The sequence below is a fragment of the Typopeltis vanoorti genome, chromosome 19 (genome assembly GCF_054136105.1).
Source record: "Typopeltis vanoorti isolate ZY-2024b chromosome 19, IOZ_Tvanoo_1.0, whole genome shotgun sequence".
NCBI lineage: Eukaryota > Metazoa > Arthropoda > Arachnida > Uropygi > Thelyphonidae > Typopeltis > Typopeltis vanoorti.
The window spans coordinates 33,427,126-33,448,311 of record NC_143567.1 but is presented as its reverse complement, the minus strand read 5'-3'; the positions used below and the strand labels follow the sequence as shown (position 1 = coordinate 33,448,311).

At 37.8% G+C, this 21,186-nt stretch overlaps 1 protein-coding gene across 1 annotated transcript in view; it reads left to right on the top strand.

Moving 5' to 3' along the window:
- The window catches only part of TrpRS-m (Tryptophanyl-tRNA synthetase, mitochondrial), a 155,311-nt gene that overhangs the window by 75,064 nt on the left and 59,061 nt on the right, over positions 1-21,186 (top strand). Inside the window, exon 5 of the mRNA XM_090409148.1 lies at positions 17,190-17,272. Coding sequence (XP_090265274.1) covers positions 17,190-17,272 — 83 coding nt within the window. The remainder of the gene's footprint in view (positions 1-17,189; positions 17,273-21,186) is intronic.

The following is a 21,186-nucleotide window of genomic DNA, read 5'->3' as shown; positions in this document are numbered from 1 at the left end:
AATTATGCAACTAACCTTTTCAGCTTTATATTTTTATGAGACTCACTCCCCACAAAAGTTCTAGTTTTTATTTTTAGAGACCAAATGGAACTTTTTTTTTCTAACTACTTTAGATAAGCAGGATGGGTTTTTTTTACATTGAGTGATAAAAGGCTATGTCAGGATTCAGACCAACAGCCTGTGGATTGGAGAGCAGGGATGCTAACCAATCATTTGAAAAATGAAGATATCAGGAAAGAACTTGACATTATTATCATTCAAGAATGTGAGAGCAGAATCATTATTTTAAGATGATATGATCACTTAAATAGAATGGAAGAGGAGAAGTTTTCAAAACAAATGTTTGATGGCCAGGATTGCAGAAACACAATCTAATGGAGGATCAAGATCTTATTGGGTGATGTAGTTTCAAAGTGACTTAGAAAACTGAAATATAATATTCAACAATATTGAAGTCCGGACCATTAACAGAATGATTTGGAGGAAATTGTTGATGGGAAGTTAGTTATGATGTACATATCAGGAATTTGCTGATAATGATGATGTTGTGTTAGTGAACTTTTGTGGATTATTTCAAAGGATAATTGTATGTATATGGTGTCTGTGCGTGCATAGCTCTGTAGTTATGAGTAAATGCTAGCTTACTTAAAAATTATAATAATGGAATTAACTCACGTAAAATATTATTTATTAGTAGAATTTTTGCCTCAGTATCACAGGCATCTTCAGTACATGTAAAAAGGCTGATTAAACAATAACTGACAAATTCCAAAGGGTGCCACCTAAGTAGCTCATGTAAAAAATTAAAAAAAGTCATTAAGTTTCCTATCTTATTTAAAAAATAATAATAATGACATATATATATATATATATACAGTCAGGTCTCCTTTTATGCGGTAGATACGTTCCACAGAAAACCGCATATAAAACATCGCACAAAAAAGGGGCCTAACTTACGTTGAAAAATTAGGGATACTTTCCATAATTTTCTAAAACTGCATAAAACCCGAAGCAATGAATTAAAATAAACCTAAAATCGCATAAAAAAAAAAGTTTATGAAAATTCAGGAAAATAAGAATCCCTAAGTTTATTTTAAAGCTTTATTCATTTTAATTTTATTGAAAAGTAACATTTTTTTTTTCATCAGAATTATCATCGCTATTAGACAATATTCGGTAACGTTTGCGAACTGGTACAAAATCACTTTCATCACCAGAAGAGATGGTCAGCGCAAACAGAAATAGCTTCACCCTCGTTCTGTGCTGATTTTTTTCTTCTGACAATGTAATCAGTGATTAAACTTTGCGATGATGATTTCACTAATTTTTTATACAGCTCGCAATATCCTGACATACAGTTCTTCAGCTCACATTGGAATGGCTCATTCAGAATTTGTGTCATTAACAAGAAAATGATTTTCCAATTTATAACACGGTTCAAGACCTTCTCGAATTATATTTGCAGTGAAGGGGAGAGGTTTTTCTTCTGCTTCACTATCGTTTTCTGGATCCTCGACAATATCTAAAGTTAATTGATATCCAATAATATCATCGTCACTTAAGTCATTATCTACATGCTTGTTTTGAAACTGTAGTGCCGTGATTTTTTAAAAGTAATAGGCCAACAGATTTAAATTTTAATATGAATAAGAGACAAGGGACTTTGTTTAATTTTGGTGTTAAGAAATCTCTTATTGAAGGTGTTTGTGACACAACAGATAGTGATTCATCCATCTCCAGCCTACAAAGCTGTTGAAAGTTTATTTTTCACTTGGTTAGAGTATAATAAAATTAGTTTAATCCTTTATCCAAGTGTGAGCAAACAAAGTGTGCGCCTGAAAGTATCTTCAGGACTGGGTTAAGGTGGTACAACATCAGGGCAACTCGTTGCAAAGGTGGAGCAAGCTACCAACAATCTCCTATAATGCAAAACATCTCCTTGCAGATATATCTAACGTTATGCATTAAGGGAAGGGCCACTACCCAGACTAGTTTTGACCTTTATTGAGGTCTCTTCAGTGGGAGCCAGGCCCAAGTAGAGACACCAGGCAGAAGTATTAGCAGGTCATCTCTACCTATAGGAGTTGCCAAATGGTGTGCCACCCTTTTTTTAATATACTCCCTTAATGCATTACGTTAGACATATCTGCAAGGATATGTGTTTTGCATTATAGGAGATTGTTGGTAGCTTGCTCCACCTTTGCAACGAGTTGCCCTGATGTTGTACCACCATAACCCAGTCCTGAAGATACTTTCAGGCGCAAACTTTGTTTGCTCACACTTGGATAAAGGATTAAACTAATTTTATTATACTCTAACCAAGTGAAAAATAAACTTTCAACATCTTTCTCTAAATCCAGAGTAATTTATTAAAAAAAGGGTGGCACACCATTTGGCAACTCCTATAGGTAGAGATGATCTGCTAATACTTCTGCCTGGTGTCTCTACTTGGGCCTGGCTCCCACTGAAGAGACCTTATTCGCCAAGACGTGAAAGAGCTCCAGTTCGAAGAAGAAAGAACCTGTGCCTACCAGTCCAAAAGAGGATCCAGTTCCCGCGGCCCGAAGAGAGAGCTCCATGCTCACTTTCTACAGAAGTACCTCGGTGTTGGTAAGACCTTTTTTTCTTATTATTGGCTCTTTTACCCATTCCTTCTGGTATTTCTTCGCTTGTTGTGAGGGACACCGGGCGTTCCCCGACTTCGCCCTCCTTTACCCCCCCCTTCTACAGCCAGTAGTTAGGTCTTCCCCCAACAATGCCGCTATTCTTACCCAGAACTAGAACGCTTGGCATCGAAGTCAAGCGGCTCCCAGATGAGCGGACGTTAGTGAAAGCTCTGATTGATACAGTAGGGGCAGAAAACATACGGTTTCACACCATACTCAAAAGAAAGATTCCAAATTGTAGTCAAAAATGACCAAACAAGAAGCAAATTATTAGAGGGTTTCCCCCTGTGCAGGACAAACGATCAAACCTTATTTAATAGGGAGTTTACGGAAAATGTTAAGAATAACTAGATTTCCCTTGGAATACCTGGAGAATGAAGACAACGTCAAGAAATTTTTTAGCCAATGGGGCGATATTATTAGTATCAATTTGAACATGCTGATTACAAAGGCTGGAAAACAGGCGACATTGAAATACAGATGGATATGAAAAAGGAAGTTCCCAACTTCATTTTAGTGGGCCAAACAAGGGTCATGGTTAACTACCCAGGTGTTAAAAGATTGTGTTTCCGATGTGACTCTGAGGGTCACCTAGGGGCAGAATGCCCAAAACTACAGCGCAGAAATTGCAAATCAACAGAGCACAAAATAGTAAACTGCACAGAAGCTTGTCTTAAATGTGGGGACTTGACCCATAAAGTGGACACATGCTCGCACAGAACACTCTCAGAAGCAGCTGGAGGGACCATAATACCGATCAGGGCTATACCCCTCGGTAAACCTGGGGTATCATCAGGGAGCGATTTTCCAGAGCTCCGGCAACAGACCGAAGAAGAAACACTAGCAGAAAACACAACCTCCATGAAACCCGTAACGGGTAAGACACCCAGGGCAACCCGCCACATCAAGGAAATAACAGCCAACTTCGAAACCCGCAGCAAAGAGGAAGAAGTTGTAACAACCAGCGCCCCAATAAAGCGCACAAGAGAGGCAGAAACAGAAGAGGCAAAAAAGGCTAAACAAAGCAGCCTCAGCCTACTCTCGTCAGAAGATGAAATGGACAACATCCAAACTACAAGCCAACGCGAAGGCACCCAGCCCCTTGAGGAGGCGCTAACAAAGACAGGAAACCTATCCCCAGTAGCGGACCAACCTGCAGAACCCCATTCACATATCTGCAGCACGGACATTTATAGCGTCACAGAAATGGAATTTCAAAACGACCTCGTTGTGGATATTCCAAACAGCTCCGATAGTGAATCACAGGTGGAACATGTAGAGCAACAAACAGACAACAACCCCCCTTCCTCCAAATACCAACATGGATTTTAAAATTGCCACTTTAAACACCAACGGTTTACGCATCCTCTTCGCACAAAGCACTGTCTGGAAGCTGATGTTAAGGTACAAAATTAATATCCTCCTGATTCAAGAAACCCATTTTGATAAGCATTGGGACGTGGAGAACTTCTCGAGAAGCTACCCAGTCACCAGCTACTGGTGCTTTGGGGATGCTCACTCGCGAGAGGTGGGGATACTAATTCGCCCCCCAATCGCGGGGGGGGTTCTTCAACGTCCAGAAGAACGCCATGGGACGTCTAATAACGGTGGACTGGAAGTACGGTGGCCGTACCATCCGGCTTGTTGCAGTATACGCCCCGAACAGCCCATACCACAGAAGCGGTTTCTTCTCTGCCCTTGAAAACTACCTCTTGGGAGCAGAATACCTAATAGTAGCCGGGGACTGGAATTGTGTGGAAGACGCACGTTTGGACAAAGTAGGCGGGAGCGCAAACTCCGGAACCGGTGGAACCGCCGCTCTAAAAAGATGCTGTGTAAATTTTGATCTCGTCGATGTCTGGAGGAGGAATAACCCATCGAACGTAGAAACAACGTGGTGCCGTGGCCAGATATCGACGAGACTAGATAGGGTGTACGTGTCCCAAAACTTGGAACAGTATGTTCAAAGGACACGTCACACCACAGCACACAACATGTCAACAGACCACAAATTGGTCATTTTAAAAATTACACTCCCAGAGGTTATGGAAACAGCCAGAGGTCCTTGGAGGTTTCCTCCTACCTTTCCCAGTCTTTTTAGCGACCAGCTACAGAAACTCTGTGATGAATGGACAAACATCAACTGGGACTGGGAAAACTGGCTGCACTTTAAGTGGCAGGCTAAGGAACTGTTTCAAAAATGTGGGCGCGAAAGGGTCTACCAACAACGTAAACGGCTGAGGGATCTCTACAGGGAACTCGGCTGGTACCGGTCAAGCGAATGGAGCGGAGTTCCCTGCGGACATCTTATCAGACAGGTAGAAATAGAGCTGCAGCAAGAGCGGCAGAGTAGAGTCGATGACCTCGACTTTCGCACGAGACTCTATCTCAGAAATTTGGAAACACCCTCCGCCGCATTCTACAATCAACAACGGGTGGCAGCAAACGATGAAAGAACGATTTACCAGATCGAGGAGAAAAGCTAGATTCTAAATTGAACCCATGAAATACTCCGTCACTTTCACCAGCAGTATCTCAGCATCTTCGCTGACCAGCAGGGCACGGATGACTTCAGTCAGTGGGACGTCAAACATTTTCCCGAGCGTCTTAGCGCCTTGCATGACAGGCCGATAACTGCAGCTGAAATAAAAGCCACGTGCAAAACGATGAAGGCAAAAAAGACCCCAGGGCCAGATGGACTGGGTATAGAATTCTATAGATCTATCTGGGACCTAGTACTGCCAGCACTAGTAAAGATCTTTAACGAATTCCTCACTTCGGGAAACATCCCCGAGGAATTCGCTAAGAGCTATACAATCTTTATCTCCAAAAAAGACCGAGATCGGACCTTGTCAAATAACTGGCGTCCCATCTCCTTAACTAACCTAGACTATAAACTTTTCACAAAAATTATCTGTACACGCATTAAGGGCGGAATAGAAAACATAATAACAAGTTCACAGGTCTATGGAATCCCAGGTAGATCTATGGAATTTAATCTCTTCCTGCTAAGAGACCTAATCAGACTGGCCAAGGAAAAAAAAATACCCCCTGGCACTTCTCTCCACCGACCTGGAAAAAGCGTTCGACAGCGTCAGCCACACGTACTTACAGGACACCCTAAAAAAAGTAGGCATAGGCCCGAGACTTCGGCGTACAATTAAACATATGTATGCGGAGGCCTCGACACAACTGTCTATTAATGGGTTTCTGACAGAACCAATCCGTATAAAGAGAGGGGTTAGGTAAGGCTGCCCACTAAGCCCCCTTCTCTTTTCCCTAGCATTAGAACCCCTCATCCAAAGAATAGAGAACACCCCTGCAATTAATGGTATTCCACTGCCCCAAGTCTCCAAACAGTGCAAAATAGTAGCATATGCAGATGATGTAGTGGCCACACTCAGAGACTCTGAGTCTATCTGCATCTATCTTGACATACTGCAAAACTTCAGCATAGTCAGTGGTCTCCGAGTTAATGCACAAAAAACCAAAATCAAAAATGTTGGAAATTTCCATAACACCGGACTTCCCTACGGTTTAACGCTGCATACGCAGCCGCTAACAATACTAGGAGTTCCCTTTTCTGAGTCGCTAGCTTTACCAGTTAAAAATTTACAGGAAATAAGTACGGAAAAGATAAGTCAATTCAAACCGACCTTTTTCTCCTTTTATGGCAGAGCCACAGTGATAAAAACAATCATTACCCCAATGCTGATGCACACAGTCAATATCGCAGGCATCACACTGCTACAAGAAAACCAATTATCCAAAAAACTCATAGATTTCTTCTGGAATGAAAAAAAACATGAGGTTAAAAAACAATACCTGTAACTAAAACATGAAGGGGGGGGGGGTACGCTCTGCCTGATCTCAAAAGCTTGCTTCATGCAAATACATTCAAAACCATACGGAAGGCCTTAAACTCAAACCATATTTCAGGCCTTCTAATTAGATATTTTATAGGACTTTTCCTCCCCCTCTTTGGAACCACGGACTATGCTGGACCCCATGCAAGGGTTGTGCCCAAGTGGTACCGCACACTAGTAAAATCACTCACAGTACTTAGAGACAAAGGAACAGAAATCCTCACTCACAAACCCAAAGCAGTATACTGGGATTTCTTCCAACTCTCCAAGTGTGATACACCAAACCTCGGGACAAACAATGAAATTCTCTTTAAAAACATCAAGAATAGCTGGATCTGGCCTGGCGAATAGCTTATGGGCGGCTCCCGGTGAAACAGGTTAAATCTAGGTACGTACCCAGTCTGTATGATCCCTTTTGTGATGTCTGCCGGGGCGTGGAAACGGTGGAGCATTTCTTTTATTTTATTTTTGCCCACCAGCCCAACGCGTCTGGCAAAGACTGAGCACAGCACTGGGAATCCCGATGCTATCACTAGAAGAGGTCATACACCTGCAATTCCCGCCACCAGTCAACAAGACCCAAAAATTCGCCATTTTTTTAATTAACGTCTTAAAGTATCACATCTGGAAGGTACGGAAAAAATCCCAGGTATGGGACGCAAATTTAATGTACGCAGGAATAAGGAAAGATTCCTTTTTTTATCTTCCTAAATTTCTTGCGCAAGAGAGACATCTACTAGGCGACTTTAAATTTGTGAACAAATACTGCAAACCACCGAAAATATGCTTTCTTATACAGGGACGCATCAAGCCCTGTATATTTCTTTAGTATCTCCAAAACTCCACCTAACTCTCCCTAGGAAAAGTAACAACCACTCTGTTCTTCCTCGCCACAAAGCTTTCGCTGGCACGATTTCCTTTACTCCAAATAAGGGGGGTAGATCTGAGAACCCGGGCTGCGAAGGCTTACTGCGAGGCGGTGCTGCTCCTTGTGAGCGGCATCTCCCAGGCCAGTCTTCTACCCCATTCTAAGTCCCAGTGGTACCAGGTCTGTAAGTTCCTTATTTTGTTCCCTTTCAGTTCAACTGACCGGACCTTAAGTCCTTTAATTTTTATGTAATTTAAAAAAAATAAAATAAAATAAAAAAAAAATGTTCTAACTGAAAATACTGTTTTCAAAACAGGTCAATGGATCTCCTTCATAGATAACTGACAAAATTATTAAGGATAAATTTATAAGTGAACTTTAGTCAAAATTTTTATGGTTAAATTTTCTTTTTTTTTTTGAACAGATAAATTGAGAATATGTGTCACAGACCAATTAGCCATATAAGGCTAAACAGGTTGACTGAGGCCTCTTTTACCTCCTACTATCCTACTCTATCTTTCATTTTTCTCCTCTCTTACTGTTTGCTGACCCTCAGCATGCTTTATTCTCCAAAGGCCTATGATGAGAGACATGAACTCCCATTCGACCTCAGTAAAGGTCGAAACTAGTCTGGGTAGTGGCCCTTCCCTTAATGCATAACGTTAGACATATCTGCAAGGAGATGTGTTTTGCATTATAGGAGATTGTTGGTAGCTTGCTCCACCTTTGCAACGAGTTGCCCTGATGTTGTACCACCTTAACCCAGTCCTGAAGATACTTTCAGGTGCAAACTTTGTTTGCTCACACTTGGATAAAGGATTAAACTAATTTTATTATAGCCTACAAAGCAATCTCCAGAATGTACAAAGGTAAGGGGAAACTATCAGCACACAGGAGAAAAAGTCTGCATTCACTCGTAAATACTTATAATATTATAAATTTTTGGTGATCAGAATGGGATATGTCAATGAAAATCAGCACAAATTAATTTAATGTTTATGTTTAAATAATTATTAATTAATGATCAATTAATAATAATAAATCAGCTAAATTAACAATTTATTATTAATTAATATATTAAAAAATAACCAAGGTGTTCCATGAAAATTTCAGCATTTGTGAAGTGTTTCATCATAGGAAAAGTTTGGGAAATGCTGGATTACCCTATTATCAGAATGGATTCTCCTTCTTTTGACATGCACAGAAGTGTCGAAAGGTCTCGTATCTGTGGGCGTACTATACCGCATAACTTTTAATCTGCATAAAAAGAGACCCAAGTGTGTGTGTGTGTGTGTGTATATATATATATATATATATATATATATACTGGGGGGACTCATGAAGGCAAACACATTGTTCGACGTTTCAAAACAATAAAGAGACAAAAAACGTGACATAAAAACGTTTCAAATTTCGACTTTTCTTTTTATATATATAGAATAGATATATATATATATATCCTGGTGTTTACCAGATTTGGTGCAGCTGCGATATACCATACTTTGGCCAAACAGAGAAATCGATCGAGGAGAACACGAGCCAGTGCTTTGTCTAGTCATGTTCTGTTCTCAGCCAATTTTAATGAAGAAAACTTTAGCCATACAGTCTTATGGGACAAGTCTGATAACATTTTCCGTTGTCAGGATGAATTAGAAAGAAAGATAATAGAATCAAAAGAAATCATTCTCAATCCCCTAGATCTCAATAACAACCTGAGTTACACCCTTTCAGACTGTCATTGTGTTACGATCAAATACTGGCATTCGCGAGATGCTATATGCATGCATACGCCCAACAATGAAGCCAACGAGAGAACAGTGTTGAATGTGCAGACTTCAACATTTCGATGTTGAATATATATACACTAACTTTCCATGTTGTGTACAGTTATTTCCTTTGTTTTATTGGTTATTTCTGTTGTAATGTGCACCTGAAGAAAGCTGATACAAGCTGAAACTAGTTGTGCTATTAAACTTTGTTTTCATTTTTCTCGGTTTCTAGTCATTCAATATTTTTTTTAAAAAAATATATGTTCAATAATTTTAATGACTTATTTGTTTTAAGTCATTAAAATTATTGAACATATTCAAAAACCGAGTCAATCTGCATACAAATAAATATATATATATATATATATATATATATATATATATATGTTAAGGTAAAATACTTTCTACATATATGTTAAATATACCAAGCTATTTTAAACCTGGTTTTAATCCAATTCCCAAGTAAGCAAGCAGACAAGTTAGTCAAGTTTGCACCTGCAAGTAGTTCAAGTCTGGGTGATCCTCAAAGTAGTGCAAGTCTTAGGCAACTCGTGGTAAAGGTGGAATAAGCACTGATCACTATTCTTAATATTTACCCTTAATGCAAAGCACATCTTCTTGAGGAGATGTATGATGCTCTGCATTAAAGGCAAGGAGCCACTACCCAGATCGGTTTCGACCTTTATTGAGGTCTCATCGGTGGGAGCCATGCTTAGAAATACCAAGGTTAAGTAATACAGAGCTTATAAATATTTTACCAGAACAAGTTACCATAAGGTGCTTTGACCTTATTAAATAAAAATAAAAATCTCAGGATGAGAGAGAGATGTAGAAAATTTTTTACCTTGGGTATAAAATATGTTAAAGATACCAAGTTATTTTAAACCTGGTTTTAATCCATTTCCCAAGTAAGCAAACAGACAAGTAAGTCAAATTTGCGCCTGCAAGTAGTGCAAGTCTTAGGCTACTCATGGTAAAGGTAAATAAAATAGTTTGGTATCTTTGACATATTTTATACCCAATGTAAAAAACTTTCTACATATATGTATATATATGTAGAAAGTATTTTACCTTGGGTATGATAAATGTTAAAAATACCAAGCAATTTTAAACCTGGTTTTTCTCCATTTCCCAAGTAAGCAAACAAGTCAAGTTTGCGCCTGCAAGTGATGCAAGTCTAGTTGATCCTACAGGTAGTGCAAGACCAAGGCAACTCGTTGTAAAGGTGGCATAAGCTCTGATCACTAATCTTAATATTTACCCTTAATGCCAAAACACATCTCCAAGAAGGGGATGCATGATGTTTTGTATTAAAGGCAAGAGGCCATTACCCAGACCAGTTTTGACCTTTATTGAGGTCTCATCAGTGGGAGCTAGGCTAGAAATACCAAGATTTAGTAATACAGAGCTTATACCTTTACCATGAGTTGCCTTGGTCTTGCACTACCTGTAGGATCAGCTAGACTTGCATCACTTGCAGGCGCAAACTTGACTTGTTTGTCTGTTTGCTTACTTGGGAAATGGAGTAAAACCAGGTTTAAAATTGCTTGGTATTTTCAACATTTATTATACCCAAGGTAAAATACTTTCTACATTTACAGGGTGTTCGGGATAAATTTGACAGTTTCGTAAGGAAAAAGAAAATCTTCTTTGTATCTATTAAATTTAATGAATTGACAAAAAAACATTACAGGCAGAGTTAATTACAATACTATCAACAAGATTTACTCAAAATAACCACCATTAGCATCGATCACAGCTTCAATTCTGCTTCGGAACCTCGAACAAGCTGATGCTACAGTCTCCCTGGGAAGGGCCGCAAAAACTGTTTTAATTTTATCCATTAACTGGGCTTTTGTATTACTGGAAGTGCGATTGGTGTCTTTTTCAACTGCGCCCCATACAAAATAATCCATGGGGTTAAGGTCTGGGGAGTTTGGAGGCCAAACATTTGGACTGGTGAAGTCGTAGAAATTTTCAGACAACCATTTTTGACTTTTCCCAGAGGTGTGGCAAGGGGCCGAATCCTGCTGCCATACATACGGCCTACCATTGGCTACCCTTGTTATCCAGGGCTTGACTACAGTTAGCAACTCCACGAACAAAGCCCGAATTCCAATGCCAGGGTTCTTCAACACCTGTTCCTGCAGATTTGCGAGGAATTCTGCTGTACGAACGCAATCAGATCGTCTGCTAGGGATCTTTCTTCTTGCTACATCCTCGTAGTCACCATTGCAAGTCTCTAGTTCATGCCTGATTGTTTTTACTGTATTCAGGGAGCATTGGGCAGCAGTCGTAATATCCTTATTTTGATGGCGGGCACGAATCATCATGATACAAGTTATTCTCTTCCATGATTCAGGTGGGTTCCAGCTATCCATCCTTTCTGACATCTTGTATATGAATGAAGAAGGGTCCAAACTTTTAAATGAAGAGAAGTGTGTGTTAATACATGTAACTTACGGAAAAATATAATTAATTATAAATATGTCAAATTTATCCCGAACACCCTGTATATCTCCTCCAGAGATTTATATTAATCTCCTTTTTAACCTTATTAATCTCCTCCAGAGATTAATAAGGTTAAAACACCTTATGGCAACTTGTTCTGGTAAAATACTTATAAGCTCTGTATTACTAAATCTTGGTATTTCTAGCCTAGCTCCCACTGATGAGACCTCAATAAAGGTAGAAACTGGTCTGGGTAGTGGCCTCTTGCCTTTAATACAAAACATCATTCATCCCCTTCTTGGAGATGTGTTTTGGCATTAAGGATAAATATTAAGATTAGTGATCAGAGCTTATGCCACCTTTACCACGAGTTGCCTTGGTCTTGCACTACCTGTAGGATCAGCTCGACTTGCATCACTTGCAGGTGCAAACTTGACTTGTTTGTCTGTTTGCTTACTTGGGAAATGGAGTAAAATCAAGTTTAAAATTGCTTGGTATTTTTAACATATATATATATATATATAGAACTATTTAAATACATCTCTGCAATGGTTCATTCATAAACCGAGTCAATTTGCATACAAATAAATAAATATATAATGTTCATTATTTACTTGGTAGAACTGTATATAAAAAAAGAAATTAAATGGCTCTATACCGAGAATGACAAGTTTAATGTTAAGATACAACTAGTTTCGTTGAATACATCAACTTCTTCAGGTATCGCAGGCAAAGAATTAAATAAAAAATAACAGAGACATGATAAAATACATTAACAGATCTAGTATAATATATCTAGTATCTTACCATTTTATACTAGATCTGTTAATGTATTTTATCATGTCTCTGTTATTTTTTATTTAATTCTTTGCCTGCGATACCTGAAGAAGTTGATGTATTCAACGAAACTAGTTGTATCTTAACATTAAACTTATCATTCTCGGTATAGAGTCATTTAATTTCCTTTTATATATATATATATATATTGAGCTATTTGAATACATCTTTGCAGTAGTTCCCTCTACAAAGCAAAAAGAATTTTTGAAAAATATTCTACAAATGAATATCAGTTAAGGGCTGCTGTCAGACTATGCTTCCTTTTGCATGACCACATAACCAAAGAAAATTATTCTTACCATTTTATTTTTCACAACTGCCTCAGAATATGCTCTTATATCTCCTCAGAGGAGACAATTTGCTGTGAGAGAATAACAGTTTACTCAGATGAAGGCTATATATTTGTAGGATTTCCATTATCCAATATGACATTTACAGTATAGAAGCATTTATAACTAACACATCAGAAATATTGGTGAAGAAATATAAACAAATTTCTGAAGAAAAAACAAAAAACGTAAAATATTCACTGCACACAACAACAAGTGGTCAATTTGCATAATTCATACCAGCATGGTAACCAAATTTTCAGCTATGTTCTATAATTATACAAACACTTGAAGAATATAATTAATAAAACATGTATATACATATAGCTATTTGATAAAGGGATCTACAAAAAATAATTCAGTATTATGCCCTTCCTATCTTTGTCTGTCCTTCCTGAATACACTGAAACCATCACATTCTATTCCTGTAACATACCTTTCTCTATCAGCCAGGTCTCACTAATGGCAATAATTTTTTGGTCCCACTTCATATACTAGCTTCCCTTTATTCCAGGTGCTTTTTTAGCATTAGTGTATTATATACATGATATCAAAACTGCCAGGATGATGAGTATTCTAATAACTTTTAAAGCACGACCAGTTTAAATAGGGAGCTGATTCCTCAAGTAAATCCTCCCACTATATTTCTGCAGTTTTACTTTCCTTTCTAGACTAAACTAATCCTGCAATTTATGGTCATTCCTAACTTACTCATTTTCTCTTTTACTTTCTTGGTCATCATGCATGTGACCTCTTAATCTAATGCATGATCCTTGCTTTCATCCGACCCCCTCAGATATCTACTTTTCTTGATTATTCACATTTCCTCTTTCATTGAACAATCATTTTTTTAAGTATCTTACATCAAACCCCTTACAAATCCATATGAGCATCAAAATCACCCTATACGTCAATTTATTATACACCATTTCATCTATGCAGTCTATTTGCTGAATCGTTTGTAATCATAGCTCTCTGCTGCATTTCACTCCTGTAATCTGTGATAACAGACTTATAATCTTGAATCTTTTACTCTTCTTTTTACCCCAATCATCAACCCTATCTTCTCACATAACTTCTCCCTTCATGTCATTCTCTCCAAGTGAGACAGTCATGTCATCCACTTGTTCTGTTTGCTTACATATAGTGCCAGTTACATTACAGATCTTCTCTCCTAGAAAACATGCCTTTGTTGTGCATTCATTCAACATTCCCATAATCATTTAATCATTATAGACTATCATATCATTTATCACCCTTTTCTGTCTTCTTGTATGTTCTTTTAATTCTTCACATGTTTCATTTCCTTTCTTACCTACTATTTGCAGTGCTTTTCTAATCGCTCTCTCTCTAGCTCCCTATGGTGTTGTGTAATACTTTTTAAAGCCTCAAAATTTCCAACTTTGAAAGTAATAGAAAATGAAGAAGAATTTGGTGCATATATTTTTTCTCTCTCTCTCTCTCTCACACACATACACCTTTACTGTCTTTCACACTGGTTTCATCCTCTTACAGGCTCGCATTCCTCCTAGGCTCTATTTCTCTTAGTCAATCTCCCCCAGGGCTGAGGACTTGTGACCTGATGTATTAGTCTTCTCTCTCTCGTCATTTTTAGCATCCATCCACCATAGTCCAGTAAGAGCAGGAATTTGATCTAACCATCTTCCATGGGGCCTTCTTCTTCTTCTACTTCTTCCAGCTTTTGGAATATTGTCCTGCATAAAGAGTTTTTCAATGTTCTCTTGAGATGTGTACAGAATATCTGAGGATTCTTCTTTCCACCATGTTTCAGAGACTCATTCCATGATTTCAAGCCTCATTCCTCCTAGTATGCATCACTAAATGCTATGCGATCTCATTTCCTTCCTTATTCAAAATTTCACTAACATTCAACTCACAATCCTCAATCTGCATGATTAATGCAGACGTTTCATGCACCTTAAATTGAATGAGATTTTTCCATATCAAATTCAAACAAAGGACTCACAGCCTCTAATGTTATACCACATATAAGCACTCAACTATTCATAATTGATAACTGGAATTACAAAAAAAGAAAAAATTGTGGAGGGAATTCAAGGAGAAAGGTGAGCAGTACAAAGCACAGGATAGAAGGGTAACCAATGTAGTAAGAAAGGCAAAAGCAGAGTATGAAAGGATAGTAGTGCAGGCCAAAGATAATCCCAAACAGTTCTTTCGATATGTTGTAAGTAAAAAGAAGAGTGTTTATGGCAGAAGAGTGATTTTAATGAATGCTGATGGTAGGGAGGTAATCAGTTGAAATAATAGGCTTACTAAGTGTACACTTTGCAATAATATATCATTCACTTGGAGATATTGCAGTAACTAGAGAGACAAAGACTTATATGGGAATTGAGGCGAATGAAATGGAGGTGCATAGCATATTATAGAACCTAGTTGTGAATACATCTGAGGGATACCAGCTCGAGTTTTACATGACGGTGCTAGGTTATTGTTGGTGCCCTTGACCGCGTTGTTTAATCTAAGTCTCAGCTCTGGGTTCATCCTTAGGGGGCGGAAAGAAAGGAAAATAGTTCCATTGCATAAAGGAGGCTCCAAGACTGATGTAGCAAATTACCAACCAAATTAGCATCAGGAGTTGTTTTCAAAGTGTTGTAGAAATTGATCAAGAGCAAAATACAAGCATGGATGGACAAAAATGGGATATTGTATGGGGGGGGGGACATGGTTTTGTGAAGGGAGTATTGTTCGTATTTTATAATATAGCGACAGCTGAGCTGGATAAAGGTAATGGATTTACAGTAATACTGATGGACTTTGCAAAAGCCTTTGACAGGATGCCACATGGAATTCTAATCAGACTATTGTAGCACATGGGAGATGGATGAAGTTGGTGAGGTGGATAAGAGGGTGGTTGATGGAGAGTTATCAAAGAGTAGTTTATTCAGGAGTAGAGTTCAGAAGAATGCTGTGACTAGTGGTGTGCCACAGAACCCTGTTCTTGGGGTGCTACTGTTTAATTTATACATTAATGATATAAGAAAAGGTCTGAGAACTGTTCATTTGTTTGCTGATGATACAAAATTGGGTAGAGCAATAGTTAATACAGATGATGTCAAAATTTTGCAGGCTGATTTGGATAGACTGGCAGTCTGGACAAAGGAGAATGGATGTCATTTTAATGTGGCAAAGTGTAAGGTTATGCATTTTGGGGTGAAAAGATTACCAGCTGTATACCACATTGATGGAACTCTATTCCAAGAAATTGACGAAGCCAGAGATTTTTAGAGTGTTGGTGGATAGGGATTTGAAGTTTAGGGGCACATAGCAAAAGTTGCTAAAGCAGCTCATCAGATTTCTTAGCCACTGAAGAATACTTTGATAACCAGAGACAAGCATGTTGTTATTCCTCTTTATTGAGCCTTGATAAGACCTCAACTTGACTACTGTGTGCAGATCTGGTCACCTGGGTTTGTTGGTGATGAGGAAGAGATGGAGAGGATCCAGAGGTGAGTGACCAAGCTGGTAGCAGGTCTATCAAATGAACCTTATGAGAACGGGTTGAAGATTTGTGACAGGTGGAAAAGGGGTGATATGATTGAAACATACAAATTATTGTAGGGTTTTTACAAGAATAATTCAGAGGAGATTTTTCAGAACAGATGTTGGGAGAACTAGGGACCATCCTTGAAAACTGAGCAAGAGCATAATTATCAATGGTGTTAGAACTAGATTTTTTGCTTGGAGAGTGGTGAATAAATGGAATAGGTTGCCTTAGTCTGTTGTAGGTGCCATGACTATGAATTGAGTTCAAAGCAAGGTATGACAGATACTGCGCAAATGTTGAATAGTGCTTGGCATGATGTTTAGGGAGACCCTAAACATCATGTCAAGACTTCATGGAGTAGCCCATAATAATAATAATTTCTCACATTAGAATGAGATGAGATTCCTAGCTAGCTTTTCATACCAAAGTATGCATGCTTCATTGGTCTGTTGTTCTTCCAAGTGCATACTGAGGCACTATTTGTTCCTTATTACTCTGAAAAAGTGTTTTGTAAACACCAAAACTGAGTAAAATGATTGGTATTAGAGAAATTGTTATAAGACATTTTTAAAATGGGTGAGAGAAAGAGGCAAACATTGACACCTTATATTAATACTGCCTTTGCATTAACTGATATATTAATTTAATGACATTTACTGTAGTTGCACCTATGCCTTGTCTATTCATTGCTTTTAAAGTGTTATTGACTTTGATTCATTTTCAAAGTTATGAAATAAAACACTTCTGCAGTACTATATATAGTGAGAAATGAATGACTTCTTTCATTTCTTATATGAGAAAGCAGAAGAAATATTGAATTTTAATTAATAACAAACAATTTTAGTTTTTATTTTGTTTGTTTTCATCCCATCAGGAAAAGTCAGCAGAATTAAAAGACGTTCCTTTAAGCCTGTTTATTTATCCAGTACTTCAGTGTGCAGATATACTACTATATAAGTAAGCTTCAGTTAGTTTTATCATTTGATGGTAATTAACTTCTGTCTGTTCATTCACATAACTCTTCTCACTTGATGATGTTGGACAATTAGGATCAAGAACCTTTGAACCATTATTACATATACACACATTCAAAATGAAGTACAATTATTGAGGCTTGCCATGTGCAGAGCTCAACTGTCTAACATAGTGGTCTTCATAATGTGTTGTCTCCTCCAGTGCTAATCCTGAACAAAATTTTGACTGGTCTGAAAGTAGCATTCCACTTTGTGAAAATCATCTTTTATTTAATCAGATGGCATCTAAAATTTATATTAAATCACCTTCCCCCCCCCCTCTCCCCCATGGCACTGGTGAAATCATTACAGTGATAACATTTGCCAGCCTGGCTGGCTGATGGATACTGTCTTCCACTTCCTAACCAAAAGACTGTAGATTGAAATCCCACTGTGGCATGTATGTTTGAAAAAGTTTTTAGGTTGTTGATAATTTTTCTTCTTCAATTGAGACCCATCCCTCTGCCTTTATTTTGGAGGCATGATGTGACTTGAAGGGAAGAATAAAGTACTGTGTTTGGTCTCTAGAGCAAGGCTGTCTAGATTATCTAACCTGTAGCATTCCTAGAGTACTTAAAATGCAGTAAGCTTACAATTGTTTTGTTGACGAGAGTCATATGTTGTGTTTAATTTTACTTTTGTATTCAAGAATGGGTTTGCATCGTGGTTGGCTGAGTGAGTAATGTACCTCCTCTTCCCATTAACAGGCTCTGGATTAGAATCTTGGTAAGTGCTGGATAAATTTTGTTAACTAGTGAAAGACCACAAATGTCCATGCTCTTAGTAAAATTCAGACTCATACATTGTTGGTTGGAGAGGAGGTACATTATTCCACTCAGCTAACTAGGCTAATCCACTACTTTTCTTAGCACCCAGCTTTGAGTCTCATCAATCCCTACTCAACTCCACTTTTCAATTGCACTCTCTTTATTTCCTTTGGTTGGAAAGACCTAGGTTCAAATTCTATCATGCAAAGAACCTTTATAACAGCTTTTCAACTTAACATGATTAGCCAACTTAACCAGCTAACTCACTCTCAGTTAAACTCAGCTGTCACTTTTCAAGAATACATTCAGTTAACAGACACACAGCTGACTGTGCCGATAATTATTATCAGATGCCTCTGATAATAATTATCAAATATATCTGATAATTAATAATAATTATTATTGTCACGTGTCTGATAATTATCATTGTCAGAGTCCTCTAAGGAGCCAAGGACTCATCAAGGTAAGTTATATATTATCTGCACCAGCTGTCATGCCTTTTCTTAAACTCATTTATACTAAAGGCACTAATCACTTCAATAGGAAAACTGTTCCTCTCAATCAGTGAGAGAAAAATCTAGCTCTGACCTTTTTCTCAACTACATACAAACTGAACTTCCACAGATGGCCCTTGTCCTCTCTCTCTCTCTATCTCTCTCCACCTTCCCTATAATGAAATATTCCATTAATTGGTATCCTGTAACTATCAGAAGTTTATAGGCCTTTTATGTATCATCCCTCTTTCTCCTATTTACTGTTGTCTGCAATCCACGTATACTCTGAATCTGTCTACATAATCTACATTCCTTAATGCTGATATTATCTTTGTAACTCATTTTTGAGCTTAATGAGCTCCTTCATTCCCTCAGAACTAGACTACCTTATCCTTACGTAGTGTTCATTTTAGCATTGCAATTATCCTCTGAGTTTTGCAATTTTTGCTATGTAATCCCTGAATTTCAACTACCTATCCACCATGACTCCAAGATTCCTAGTCTCATTAGTTTCTCCAAGCATAATTCCACAAATATAACATGTTGTTGGAAATCTCATCTCACCAAAGTCATAACTTTACACTAACATCCTCGATTGTCCTGCAACCTTTGCATCAGCCAGCAATTTAACAACAACAACAACAACGATTCAATGACTGATCCTTGGAGCACACTGCTGATCACCATAAATCTAGCAGATTCATGATCCCCATATACCACTTTCTGATATCCATTAGTCACCAGTTTATGCCACAGCCTTTCATTGGGTATCCTTTCAGATGCCTTGGTAAAGTCCAATGCTATCAAACTTTGAATGCAGCTGTACAAATGGTGTATCATCTTTTATAAAATCTCTGTGAATTTGTATCATGACTTATGCAGCAAAATACGAGCCACGTCTAGAAAGTAAGGTCCATTCAAATTTACACCAAATAAGATATGGGAGAGGGGTCGCACATGTGTGGTAGCATAAAGTGACTCATTAGCTAGCTGTTGACCATTTTACTTTCATTGCGTTATCGTTTGTTGTCTTCTACAAATTTTATAATGAGTGCTGTGATTAAAAAATCCCACCAGTTGCAAGGTTCATGATGTGATACAGTTTTTATTGGCAGAAAGCAATAGTGCTGCAAAAATTTGCTGACAACTGTGTAAAGGTTATGATGGCCTAACATAGTGAGTGACCATAAGGTTAGGCAATAGTGTCATTTGTTTAAAGAAGGGCACAGCAGTGACCAGCCAAGTGGTGTCAGACAGTTTGGTGGAAAGAGTGAACATGAAAATTCGTGAGAATCGTCATTTCACAATTATGGAACTTTCTTTTTAATTCCCAAAAGTTTCACACTCATTCATGAAATTGTGATAGAAAAGCTGGGGTTTAAGAAATTGTGTGCCAGATGGTCCCAAAAATGCTGACTGATGTACATAAACAGTACTGAGTGGAATCAGCTCCAATTTTGGAGCATTATGAAAATGGAGGAGATAAACTTTTTTTCTTGTATCATGACTAATGATGAGACATGAATTTCGCACACAAACGTTGAGTCAAAATAACAGTCAATGCAGTGGTGCCATTCATCATCTTTGAAAACAAAAAAAATTCAAACAGGCACAATCAGTCAAACAAATGATGCCCACTGTCTTTGGACCAAAAACGGATCTTGCTCATTGATTTTCTTCTGTGATGAACCACAATTAATGCTGGTGTATGTTGTGAAATGCTGAAGAAGCTCAGATGAGCAATTCAGAACAGAAGACAAGAAATGCTGTCATCAGGAATTGTGCATTTTCATGACAATGCACAGGTTCACACTGCAGCTTGAACTCTCCAGCAAATTTAGAAGTTTGGGTAGGAACTTTTTGACTATGGATACTGTGGACCTGATTCTTATTTGCATATTCAAGCATACACATTTTTTTCAAGATAACAGCCTGCTCTAAAAGTTCTGAGTGCTCTTTAATTCAAAGATTAATTAAAGTTATGTTTAACATCTTAAAACATATGTTATATCTTAAACAACAACAGGCCATTCCATGTGAAGTCTTCAAACTAAAAATTAAATTGAAGCTGCATAATTTTGTATTTTGATGAAAGTAAGTTATCTGGTTACCCTATCTTTAGATGGAAGATTTTTTTTCTTTTTTTTCCCTGACATTCTGTTAATTGTGGTGGCCATTTTTATTCAGTGAATTAACAGAATTTTTACAATTTCAAAGGATTTTAAAATTCTTCTTCTTTCCCACCCATCAGATGACAGGTTGAGTTCCCTATCTGAAAATCTTTGCCATCTGGTTCTATCTCTGGCCATTTCTATCATCTCTCTGAATCTTGATAATTGTGACCTTTCCTTCAAAGACTGTAATTACGTTCTTTTTGGTCTACCTCTTGATCATCTTCCTCCAGTGATTCCATTCAAGACATTTTAAAATTAATTACAGCTTATTTCCATATTGTGTGTTTCTTTGATGCCATTTTAATGCTGAAGGTGTGTACTTTTCAATTCTTATTTAATTCTTATTTGCATGTTCAGACAAACTAATTTTTTTTTCAAGATTTCAAGAACACTTAAAGCCTGCTTTAGATGTTTTGAGTGCTC